The sequence below is a fragment of the Kryptolebias marmoratus genome, linkage group LG8 (genome assembly GCF_001649575.2).
Source record: "Kryptolebias marmoratus isolate JLee-2015 linkage group LG8, ASM164957v2, whole genome shotgun sequence".
NCBI classification, from domain to species: domain Eukaryota; kingdom Metazoa; phylum Chordata; class Actinopteri; order Cyprinodontiformes; family Rivulidae; genus Kryptolebias; species Kryptolebias marmoratus.
The window spans coordinates 13,501,575-13,514,606 of record NC_051437.1 but is presented as its reverse complement, the minus strand read 5'-3'; the positions used below and the strand labels follow the sequence as shown (position 1 = coordinate 13,514,606).

General features: G+C 37.5%; 1 protein-coding gene across 2 annotated transcripts; it reads left to right on the top strand.

Moving 5' to 3' along the window:
* Positions 1 to 8,682: 8,682 nt before the first annotated feature.
* Positions 8,683 to 12,683, top strand: LOC108231974 (fibromodulin). Of its 2 annotated transcripts, none has more exons than XM_017409424.3 (3): positions 8,683 to 8,876; positions 9,026 to 9,919; positions 11,219 to 12,683. In XM_017409424.3, the coding sequence occupies exons 2-3, from the start codon at positions 9,031 to 9,033 to the stop codon at positions 11,368 to 11,370; spliced, it is 1,041 nt and encodes a 346-aa protein (XP_017264913.1). In that variant the 5' UTR covers positions 8,683 to 8,876; positions 9,026 to 9,030; the 3' UTR covers positions 11,371 to 12,683. The 2 variants fall into 2 exon arrangements, with proteins under 2 accessions (XP_017264913.1, XP_017264912.1); XM_017409423.3 differs by having other exon boundaries at positions 8,686 to 8,872; positions 11,219 to 12,682.
* The last annotated feature ends 349 nt before the right edge of the window (positions 12,684 to 13,032 follow it).

The following is a 13,032-nucleotide window of genomic DNA, read 5'->3' as shown; positions in this document are numbered from 1 at the left end:
TTCCTGCTGTGCAAAGTTAATTATGGCTATTTTTACACACCAAAAAGCTTCAATAAAACTGAGCTATTTAATAAAAAATTAATTTAATATTAAGATGAAATGCCTCTCTTGGAAAGTAAAGATATGTGTTTGTTTGAACAAAAAACAGGACAATAATAAATAAACCCAAAATGTTTAAAGGATAAAGCCGATAAAATGCTGGCTTTTTAAAAGTAACAATTAATCAGTTACTTATGTACAATGTCATTGCAGCAGCAGGCCGATGTTTTCGATCCTAACATACTTGGTTAATTAGATGTAAAACAAATAACAAAAATCTGTCTAATTTAGTCTCTCTTGTGAATTGTAGTAAGTTTGTTTGTCTGTTAGCAAAATATATATTGAACCATTGGACAGGTTGAATGTAACTCTCAGAAAGTAATCATTAGATGTACATCTATGTCTGATTAACTTTTGGAATCAGCCTTATTCAAGATGTCTGCAACAGCTAACCAAACAAACAACAAAAACAACAACTAAAAATGTCTATAACTTGGTCAGTTTTAGAGATATTGACCTAAAAGTTGGTGTGGTATGAACTGAGACTCATCCTCAACACATAATCTGAGCACTGACAGATTGCACAAGTTCTTTGTCAGTTCTGATGGTCTGTTTGCAAAACATCTCATGAACCACTAGACACATTTTAATGAAACTTTCAGGGAATAAAAATCAGATGAACTTCTATTTTTTTTGTTTCAGCAGTTTTTGATTAGCAAACATTTCAACAAAGGCAATGAGTTATGATTATCAGTAAAAGACAGATGGGATAAAGAGTGAAATCATTGCAAAGAAGGTTTTTTATTGTCGTTTTAGTCACAGAAAGTACATCGTGAAATGTGACAATGTTCCTCCAGGACCATGGTCCCCCATATAACACAGAATAGAAAACACATTTACAAAAATAGGCAAAATCCACAGGATACAATGTAAGACCACACTTTTGCATCACAAGAGGGCTAATGCAAACACAACAAGATTGCAAAACAATACGGATATCAAAAGACAGCGATGATTGCTTCAGAGTCCCAATGTAGATAAGGTGCGAAAAATACAGTGAAATACATAAACAGAGCCAGTCGGCTATGACAGAAATGTTGAAATTGGGAAATGTAATCAGTTTTTAGTATGATTGCTCTGTTTCATTAAGTCCTGACAGTGAACCAGACTGAAACCCTGACAGTGAGTCTCCTGTCAGGGTAATTATTTTTCATCCAGCTTTGATGAGCTGAAATGTCTGCAAAAACTATGATCCTAAGTTGTTCCAGTTCAATGCTGTGTTCACTTTTAGTCACGGGAAGTGGTACTGCTAATTGGTATAATGAATCTAAAAGTATACCCAAAGAGTGCAGATTTCAATAATAAAAAAAGGTCAGATTCTTAAAAACAACAAACAACAACATCAAATCCAGTCCTGTTTTTGCAGGTAAAATGTCAATTTTAATTCACGTATAATAGGCCTAAAAAATGTCTGTGACTTTGGTATTAAAGTATATTAGAGCTATTTTCAAAGCCGCTCATGTTTGGAACAGCAGTAAGATATGTAACATCCGTTCTCCTCTCTTTACCACAACCTCTGCCTTTACTGTTTAGTCTGACAGCTCACAAAAACACAAACATACTAAAACAAGTACTCACTAGAGGTCAGCAAGCTGTTAAAAATAATAAATACAAGAATCAAATCTGGAAGTTTCAGGAAATGGTGACAACATTTATTATATTTAATTTGTATCATAAATGTAGTGCAAACTGTTTACATATAATGTTTTGGTCTTAATATAAATTGGGAAAGTAAATTATATCTCATCAGTAAAACTCAAGCATGTAAAAACGTCGTTAAAATAAGAACTCTACCCTGTGGCGATGCCACCATGTTCAGGGACGATATGTCCACGTTTAATCTATATGAAAAACGGTCTGCAGACAAACAATGCTCTTTCTTATTTAACACAGTTAGATTATATATATATAACTAATTTCCAAAGGGGTATTGCATTGTTTTAAATGACTTGGAAAAGTTTGATTATCCAAAATTGAAATAAAATGTTGCACTTCCACACGACACAAACTGAGGCTTTTCATTTTCCCATTTCTCTCTGCTGTGTTTAGAGCTGACTCAAGATCCCCTAAAATGCAATTGTAACTAAAAGCAAACATAAAGAACTGGTTTAATTCCTAAACTGCCCATATGTAAGAATGAACATGTCGTTTGTGTATATAAGAAGCCTATTAGCACACTTTATCCATCAACACCGCTTACACAGACATCGCACAGACCTCCTCGTAAAACCTCACACATGCTGTACTTGTACAGTTGGAAACTATACCTTTTCAGCAATAAATCTTTAACAGTGGAGCTCTTTATGAAAAGAAAAGGTAGATCATTATGAATAATTTGACTTAAATGATTTTCATTGCCATTATAGTTTTGCCAACAGATCTTTTTGCTACAATTGTTGACGAGCCAAATAAACGGCTTTAGATCAGGTAAGAAAAACAGAGTTATGAAAATCATCCAGGTTTTTATGTGGAAGTCATGGTAAAATTGCTTGCATATGTACAGCTGGTATACAATGAACAATAAAATGTTGAGAATAACACATTAGTCAAGAAATAATCGTCCCCACGTGTCCAACACTTAAAGCTATTTCATCAGAGGGTTTGGATTTGTCTTTGGTCAGCAGTATAACAAAATGTTTTCATTTTATCATGCAGTCTGACAACTCATTTGTAACATAATTATACAAAATCATAATATTTTGGAAAGCTGAGCATTACATGTTCAGTCTAGATGGGCTTTCATAACATTTTTGGTATTTCTTTTTTCTGCTAAATGCTGCTAAATGTTGCTAAATGCCAAAATGAGCAAAAAAGCTATAATTATGAAAACCCTAGCTAAAAGCCTTAATTAGCATTTCAGTAGCTAAAAGCTTAAAGAAGCAAAATAAGACAAAAATAAAACAACAATGCTGAAGTAGAATTTGGAGAAAAAGGCTTTTGAAAGGATTGAAGAGATCTTAATGTATTTCTAAAGGGATAATCTTTGCGAATAAAGTTAAATAATTTAAAAAACTAGCCAGCTTTCATGGCTCACTTATATGAGCCAGCTGGTTCATTTTTTTTTGAAACAACACAAAGTATTAAATCAAGAGTTTTTTGGGAGTCTGCTAGTCCAGGTGAGCTGGAAAGAGCCAGAATGCTCATCACTCATCCAGTTCTGGTCCCTGAGGGCCACTATCTTATCTGTTGAATGAATCTGAATGATTAACAGGCTACTGAATCAAATGTGTTGGAGCAAGAAAACAACCAAAACATGGAAGATAGGACACCAGTGAGCAAGAAAAACCATGGAGCATATATACAGGTAGGAGTGATTACTGAGTGGGAACAACTAGGCTGATGAGTGAAGACCTGAAAACCACCGACATAAAGAAGATGGCCAAGGTGTTTCTATCTATTTTTGATGTTTAAAATTGAAGCCAGCAGGACCCAGTTCACAGTGCTGTATTTTTGGTACTAGCCCCCAGACTAGCAATGTGGGACTTTAAGTCCCACCTACTCCCCCCACATACAATCATGGTGTCACAAGATCCTAAAGGAACTAATTGCAGCTAAACATATTAGGAAACTTATTATTAGAACATACAGCAGTGAGGTAACTATCAACAAGATTCAACACCTGAAAAACATTATGAAGAGGACCAAATGTTGGAAGTTAAGGAAGGAAGAACATTGTGAGGACTTCAGAAAGGAGCTGTTAAAAGCTCTGGGTGGTGAGAAAGAGCTTCCAGATGACTGGGCTACTACAGCATCAGTGATTAGAGAGGCAGGTAGGAAGGGACTTGTGTGTCATCTGGACAGAGACTGGTGGTGGAATAGTGAAGTGCAGGAAGTTATCCAGAGGAAGAGGTTAGCCAGGAAAAAATGGGACAGTGAGAGGACTGAAGAGAGCAGACAGGAATGTAGGGAGATGCGACATAAGGCAAAGAGGGAGGTAGCAAAGTCAAAACAGAAGGCGTATGATGAGCTGTACAAGAGGCTGGACACTAAGGAGGGAGAGAAGAATTTGTATTGACTGGCAAGACAGAGGGAGCAGGCTGAAAAGTATGTGCAAGGGAAAGAAGAGTATTTGCCATAAAAACTGTGGACTAGGAAGTGGAAAAGATTAGTGAGGATGAAGTTTGAAAAGCTTTGAAGAGGATGAAGAAGGGAAAGGCAGTTGGACGTTGTGATCTGTGGTGAGAACAGGGAACAGGTGGAAGAGAACCTGGAGAGGTGGAGGTATGCACTTGAAAGGCGAGGAATGAAAGTTAGCCGTAGGAAGACAGAGTACATGTGTGTGACTGAGAGGGAGGCAGGCAGAACAGTGGGGAGCAGAGGTCACAAAGGTGCAGGACGCCAAAGACTTCAAGTCTGTCCCGCTGTACTTCAAGTACAGCGGGACAAAAAGACAGGAGTCAGAACTGGAAGTGGCAGAGCTGAAGAGGTTGAGGTTCTCCTGAGGTCATCAGAGGTACAGCACAGATTGAACGACTGGGAGATAAAATTAGAGAGGCCAGACTGAGATGGTTTGGACATGTGCAGAGGAGGGACAGTGGGTATATAGTGGTAGAAGGAAAAAGACAAAGAGGAGGACCAAAGAGGAGATGCAGTTAGAGAGGACATGGAGGTAGTTGGAGTGAGGACAGAGGACACAGAAAACAGAGTTAGATGGAGGAGGACGACTCACTGTGGTGACCCCTGAAAAGGGAACAGCTGAAAGAAAAAGATTTTTAAATTTTTTTTTTACCAAGGGCAAAGTCTAATTTGTTTACAAGGATGGGGTAAAACCCAAAAGTCGTACTGAAATCAGCTTATGGGGAAGTTGGTGCAGTTCCGATTTCAACTTCTGGGTTAGATTTTCTTTACAGTTGATGCTGAAAACTAGGATGACTGAGAGATAAAATGGCACTGCTGTAAAAAGTTTGAACTCAGAGTTGTTTTAAGATGGCAACAAATCACTTTGGTTCTGGCCCCACAAAGATGAAGGGTTGGATTGTCAATCTGGTCAGAATTAAACTCTGTCCCTCCAATCTGAGGCCACTCAAAGAGCTATCAACAACAGATAAGATATTAATTGTTCATAAACTTTTCACAGAGCCCCACATCCAAAGTGATGAACTTTTCCTTTAAATATAAAACACACATGTGGTCAGATGGTGCCATAAACATTTTCTAAGCAAGCCTTAAGTGAAATCTTTTAAATTACTGTTGCTACTAATACGATCCATCTTGTCTTCAAGTTTTTTTTTTATTCCTCTTTACACACAGTGTTTGTATACATGCTCCTCTTTTTCTCTTTTTTGCGGTCTGCCAGCGTGCCAAGGCATGGAAAGAAAAGAATAGGAAATATCAGATCCTCGGTCCAAAGATCTGGTGTGTTTAAATAAAGGATCTGCTCTCCAGACACACTGGCTCACAAAACAAATCAGTTTTCTGGTCATTTTTCATCTAATTTTCTTTAAGTTCAAAGATCACCATTTCTGGGACTTTGCAACAAGATCAAAGTGGCAGTTTTTCAAAAGCTGATGGTATTTATTGCACAACTCTTTTAAAAACTTTAAATTTACTTGTTATTTTTTCAGTTTGGCCATCTGTGTTATGTTATGACATTTATGTTAACTTAATTTATTGTCACAGTTAAACATCATACATCATGTTTCTGAGTTCATCCAGAAAATGAGCATTGGTGACTTCATTTCTTTAAGTGAGAAGTTTCCTGTATCCTAACTCTGTTGCAACAATTACTGGTTAACAGTGATGGTGCTGAAATTCGGCTCTTACCTTCATGCGTCCTATTTCTGCTGCAGCTGTGAATGGTTGAGGGTGGGATGGGGTGGTGGTGTGTGTGTGTGTATGTGTGTGTGTGGTGGGGGGAAAATATCTCTACCTCTTATTTTTATCTTTAAAGGTTTGGAAGCTGACATTTTCAAACATGAAACGATAAAATCTGTACTTATTAAGGAAACGGGATGAAGGATTCAAAAATTGCTAAGATGTTTTATTATGGTATTCATTGTGCTAGAACATCACATAAAAGACTTTTGCATCTAATGTTTTTTTTACCTTTAGTTGTAACTTTTTATGAGCATCACTATTCTTTGAGTGTAGTAATAACTGAGAATCATCCCAGACTTATACTCTGAAAGCTAACTGATCATGTAAGCTCTGTTCTTTAAACTTTTCCACTAACAATTGGAGTCAGTTCTGTTTGTTAACAAAATATCTCATGAACCACTAGACTCATTCAATGACTACTTTCCGAACATAGTCATTGGATGTACATCTACAACTGATTCACATTTGGATTAACCCTAGATTAAAGTACCCGCCACAGCTAATAAATATAAATGAAGACATAAATGACTATAATTAAATGAGGAATTTAGTTGTTAAAGACATGCAAATAAAGATGGATATTAGTAATACTTTAGATTGAAAAAACAGAAATATCGACCAACATTGTTATCATGTCAGTGTTTTTTGTTTAAATAAACTCTTTATGTTTCTTGTGGTTCTTGGCTGTTTAATTTTTAAATGACTCGTCTAGATAAGGTTTTTAGGGACATTGTAGTCACAGAGCACAGTTCTCCACCAAATCTATTGCTCCTTTCTGCTTGTCCCTTTGCTCCACCTCTCCACTCGATCTGATGCAGTTCAGATCTCTCCTGAAACCGTTCCTCTGATTCGTGCCGACAGACAAAATTACAGGAAAAACATTCCTAGAGTTGAGCTGTGCCAAGGAAAGGAAAACATTATAAATGACTAAATGGAAAAAAGTGATTTTTGCTATTTTTAATTTTTTAATTTTCGTCTGCCTAATTATTTTGCACATTAGTGTTCACCAATTTAGGCCACAGTTTCTTTATCATACTAACTGCAATTAAATGAAAAAAGTGCACAACTCTTTGAGTTAGTTAAAATGTATATGACAAGGTCAAAACACTCAGATGATATCAATGTATGCTTTTCATTTCCAAACAGTAAAAATGTCTCATGCAGGAAAAAGTATAATACCACGAAAAAAAAAAGTTCCTTAGATCACATTGTTAAATGGTGATTTATTGCTGTTTTAGATAAACAGATGTGAAAGTATATCTTTACTCAGGAAATACAAAAAGCTTCAAATGTCTATGTGATGAATTATAGAAGGAATAGTTGCAAAGGTGGTCATAAGTAACATTTTCCACTATTCCCAAGATCATAGCCTCTGCGTGCTTTTCTGCTTTCTTTGCAATACATTTAGAAACAGACAAAAATTGGCATTTGTCTGCTTTTTCAAATGCACAGCATTCAGTTTGCAAATAATTCTCCGTTGTGATTTTTTTTGAGAAGCATTTCTGCTCATTTTCAGTGTTACCAATACAAAGTATGTAATGACTCCTATCATGGACCTACTCTGATCTAAATTAGGCTTTGATCCACAACAAAAAATGTGAAGAAAAACATTAATATGTTATTCCAGTTCTTGTAGACCCGATTGTTTTCAGGAAGGTTCAGCAAAAGCAACCTTTTAGCCTTGGATTAAAGGAAAAATGTCAACGATTAGAACAAAACTTAGAATCTCACAAATAAAGACCATACAGTCTTCTCCCGTTGTCCCATTGCTGATATCTTTCCTTCTTGGCGTTGTGTCAAATGCACACCTGAATGTTTCTGATTAGTCTGTTCTTTAGAAGTGCTCACTCCTGCTGATGTTCAGCCAATCAGCTGTTTTTAATTTGCAGCATCTGGTCACTACTTTTCCTCCTAACTCAGATGAAATCAATAAAGGAGTAGTGATTTTTTTTCACCCACACATTGCTTCTACATTTTCACCTCAGGTTTTTTGTCTGTTGTTGAATAACTGACATTCCAGTGCAATAATTTCTGTCAATCCAATTCTAAGACTTGGTAAGGACTAGCCATAAAGCCTTAAAACTGAAAGAGGGTTTGCTTTGGCTACTATGCTCTAAACAAAGTCCATTTCAAATCTTCATCTTGTATTTCACTTCCTGAGCGGGGTCTCAAAACAGATCCTTCTGAGGAAGCGAGAATTAACCTAATCCTTTACAATCTGCATCTCATTTTCCTGCAGCAGAGGAGGATGTAAGTGGCAAGGCCTATCCTGAAAAGTATTTGCAGGATAATAATGGTTCTGCTCTGTACACGGCCGCCAGTACAGCCATATGTTAACTTTCTCTACGGCTTGAACACTGTAATTGACAAAGAAGCAGAATCTGAAGCATGCAGAAAGAGAAAAACATGTGCAAGAACGATTATCTTGGACTAATAACAGGGTTTGGCACCCTTTACTGGCACGTACTGTATATATTGAAAGAAAGCACACTAACACTTAGGGATTAGATTTGAAGTAATTTCATCACTGACAGCCTCGGAAATAACAGCTCTGATTTCTGCATCTTGTATAGATCATTAAACGTTCAGTGCCAACATGGCCCACACCCTCTCTGTAACCTTCATCATGACACAACAAGAAGTATCGAGGCAGTCTTCAAGTGGCTATGTTAATAACAAGGTATGACACAATAATGGAAAACAAGGCTGTTCAAAAGCAGATGTTTTGGCCGGTTTACAGCTGGTATTGATATTTACATAGCTGGAGGCGATATGTTAAAGTGTAGATTACATGAAAGGGGAAAAATGCATGTGCATTAACAAGACAAGGTGGTTGGAGCTACAGCTGAAGAGGGGGGTGGTATTTACACTTTACCAGCAACATCATTTACTCAGTTAAAGAGAAACACAAGGGAGGTGAGCTCAAAAAGAGACACTGTCGAAGATCAAGCAACCAGTAAGTATGTTGTTCCATTTGTGTGTTTAAAAAGTAAACAATAAGATGTACCAGATTAGCAGAACTCAGTTTTTTTTAATAAGTGCTCTGCTTCTTGATCCCTTTAAATGACATAATTTTAACCAGTTTTTTTTTTGTTTTGTTTTCCATCAGCGATCATGCAGATGTTGTTGGTGCTCCTCATGTTGGGAATAGTGGATGTGAACATTAGCCAGCATCACAGCCCCTTACAGTGGCTGTCCCATCTACGAAGGCGCTGGCAGAATGCTGGTTGGCAGGCTGAAAACGTAGACTGCCCCCTGGAGTGTGACTGCCCCGCATCTTACCCCACAGCCATGTACTGTCACGGCCGCAACCTTCAGCTCATTCCTTACGTTCCGTCACATGTCAAGTATGTCTACCTGCAGCGCAACCAGATCACAGGCATCCAGGATCGGGTGTTCGACAACGCCACTAACCTAGTCTGGATAATTTTGTCTCACAACAAGATCAACTCGGACAAAATCAGCAACAGCGTCTTCACCAAATTAGAAAGCCTAGATCGGCTCTACTTGGATCACAATGAACTGACCAGTGTGCCTGATAACTTACCCAAGTCTGTCACAGACCTAAGGCTTGCACACAACAAGATCTCAAAAGTGCTTTCCAACACATTTAAGGGCATGGCCAACTTGACCACCCTCGATCTGCAGGAAAATGTCATAGAAGACATAGAAAGTGGCTTTGAGGAACTGAAATCTCTGACTATGCTGGACATGAGAAAAAACAAGCTGAGAAAAATCCCAGAAACCCTCCCTGAGGGGCTACAGCAGCTCTATCTGGAGTTTAATAACATTGAGGAGGTGCCGGCTGGTTTCCTCACCACTTACCCCAAACTGCAGTTTGTCCGGTTGGCTCACAACACCCTGACTGATAAAGGACTGCCATCCCATGTCTTCAATACCAGCACACTCATTGAGCTCGACCTGTCCTTTAATAAACTGGAAAAGATCCCTCTTGTCAATAGGAACCTGGAGAACCTGTACTTACAAGCCAATAAGATCAAAGGTATGAATACTAAGTTGTAACCCAAAGTTATAGAAAGTCTTTGTATTTTTTTATTAGTTTTGAATTGCGAAAACTCCCAGGATAGGATGGGAAGTGAAATGTCCTCAACTACAGAATAGAACAACAACAATCTGCAACAAACATACAGAGGTATAGGGTGTAGACAAAGTTTACAGTCAAACTTTGAATATCAGCATGTCAGAGGCCAAGTTTCTTGAGCAGCATCTCCAGCTTGCTGTGGATATGCAGCCTAGCATGACTTAAACTAACCACAACAACCTTATCTTGAAACATAGAATGTGCAAAAACTATGGAAATTTAAAATGGCTTGGCACTTTGGATTCTTTGAATGTGACCTGAATTAGCTAATTAGGTACTGAAGTGCGATGAAAAACACATTTTATAAAAGATAAAGTTTAGTGCTCATCCTTTTTTTGCACCTTGCTAATATTGTACACAGTCCCACCTACTGTATATTTCACAGTACTTAGTTTAATACATATTGAGCAACTCACAAGCTAATATTTGTAGATGTCTGGTTTGCACTATACCTGTGCTTGGAAATTAAATCTACCAGTTTTTGAGCATATTTAGTTTAGAAATATTCTCTGAGTACAGCTAAGTGAACTAAGTGCAGACACCTCCAAGATTTCTTAAGGAATTTTTTTACTTTATTTATCCATCCACCCATTTTCTTTACCTACTTTTTCTTTCTGGGTTGTGGGAAGCTAGTACCTATCTCCACCAGTGACTGTGTGAGAGGCGGGGGACACCCTGGTCAGGTCCGAATCCATCACAGGGCCACAAAGAGACAAACAACCATTCACACTTCCACTCACACCCAGAGAAGATTTGGAGTTACCAGTGCATGTTACCGTGCATGTTTTTGGTCTGTGGGAGGAAACCGGAGTAGCTGGAGTAAACCCATGTGTGCACAGGGAGAACATGCAAACTCCACCCAGAAAGGCCCCAGGTCGGGAAGCGATCCTGCTGCTTTCTCACTGTGAGACAACAGCTCTAACTACTGTTCTGCCTTTTATTTATTTAGTTTTAATTAGAATTAGGTTGCAGTATATTTATTTTTCTGACCTGCTGTAAAGTTTGTGATTTTACTGCACTGAAAACTGATGGAAATAGATTTCTGGGACCCATAGTTTTATTTTCAACACCTGGCGATTGTTGAGCTCTGTACTCGTGAAACATGCAACCCAATCTGACCTTTCAGCTGAGACATTCTGTGAATTTTGGAAAATAGGCAATAAAGATTTAACCTGTTTTCACTTTTGACTTGCCTTTCAGAGTTCTCCCTGAGCAGTTTCTGCAGTACTATTGATGTGACGAACTTCTCCAAGCTGAAAGTGCTGCGTTTGGATGCCAACAAGATCAGTGCCAGAGACATTCATGTGGAAGCTGCCTACTGTTTGCGAAACATTGCTTTTATTGATGTGTAAAGCTTCCAGCTCTTCCCCAGGGACTTGTCACTTCTGTCGTTGTATTTACCTTATACGACCTTACATGGTAAAGTAATTATTTAAGCACTCATAAGAGCCACTAATACTTTTCTTAGTGTTTAACAATTCTACTGTTAGTCAACAGGAAATACCATTGTTGTATAATTCAGTATCCAGATGGTAGGCACATGGAGTTTTCAGAGAGTGAAAAAAATGTCTACATGACTAATATTCTTCAAGCATGACTTGAATAATAACTCCTTTACTCTGGAGAAATAACACTCATGCATATAAATAATTAATGACAACTATGAAAATAGAACTGTGAATCATCTGTGACATATTTCGTTTGGATCATCGCGTCCACCATGTTAAACATGATAATACTTCACGCCAAGGAACGCTCCTTAGTATCTTGTAGAGAAGGCCTTTTCAGCACACTATCAATAACTCCTGCAAAAGAATTCACTGACAGTTTGAGATGGCCCGTTGTTTCCATGGCTTGATAGTGGATCCAGAAATAAATGATTTGTTTTGATTTTCAGCTTGACTGAAAAAATGTTTCTTTTTGAACATGCCTCTGTGTTATGTCACAGTTTAACATGGTCACATTTTAATTCTGTCTTTTTGAGGTGCATTAGTATGACCTGTAAGAATTATGCTTTGGAAGGAGCAACATAATACAATCTATCTATCTATCTATCTATCTATCTATCTATCTATCTATCTATCTATCTATCTATCTATCTATCTATCTATCTATCTATCTATCTATCTATCTATCTATCTATCTATCTATCTATCTATCTATCTATCTATCTATCTATCTATCTATCTATCTATCTATTGTATTTTATTTTGTAATGGTGCTTTCATTTTCTTGAATATGAATGTCATTCAATTCAGTTCAGCCACACCCCTAATTATTGTATCAAGTTGATGAGATAAAAATGTTAACATTCAAGCTTTTATCTTTCAGAATAACCCAGTTTATAGCTGTGGGTTATTCTCCTCTGCCACATACACTTCATCATGAACAGTAACGTGCAAAAGAAAATCTGAAGCTACCTTTTAGTTTTGTTATATTTTGGTGAGAAAATGGGAGCTGGGTGCAGTGATTTATTAAAACATGTAAACATAGAATTAAATAAAGATTAACTTGACTGCCTTGAAAATCAATGTTTGTTTGACCTTCTGTGTTCTTCAGCCTGAACTCTTTAAGGCTAATAATGATGTAAGTGTATGAGTCCATGTGCATGTGTGTGTATGTCTGTGGTTAGCAAAATATCTCATGAACCAGTGGAAGGACTTTAGGGAAACCCTCAGAAAGTAGTTATTAGACATACCTCTACAACTGATTACCTGTTGGAGTCAACCTAATTCAAGATGGTTGCCACAACTAATCAAGCTTGGTAAACAAAAAATGGCCATACATAATCAGTTTTACAGATATTGATTTAAAATCTTATGTGGTCATAGCTGAGGGTTATCCCCAATAAACATTCACAGTCTGTCCGCTAAAAGATTGTGTAGCATCTTTGTTTTAAACTTTGGCTTTAAGAGTTGGAGTCACCCTGTCTACCTGTTAGCAAAATATCTCATGACCCACCGGACAGAGTTTACTGAAACTCTCAGAAAGTAATCACTGAATGTTTAGCTACA

What these genes read in the sequence shown, in the direction of transcription:
- LOC108231974 (XM_017409424.3), top strand. Translation starts at nt 9,031, where the DNA reads ATGCAGATGTTGTTGGTGCTCCTCATGTTGGGAATAGTGGATGTGAAC. An exon ending in ACAAGCCAATAAGATCAAAG is followed by an intron (nt 9,920 to 11,218) that starts GTATGAATACTA and finishes CTTGCCTTTCAG; the next exon opens with AGTTCTCCCTGAGCAGTTTC.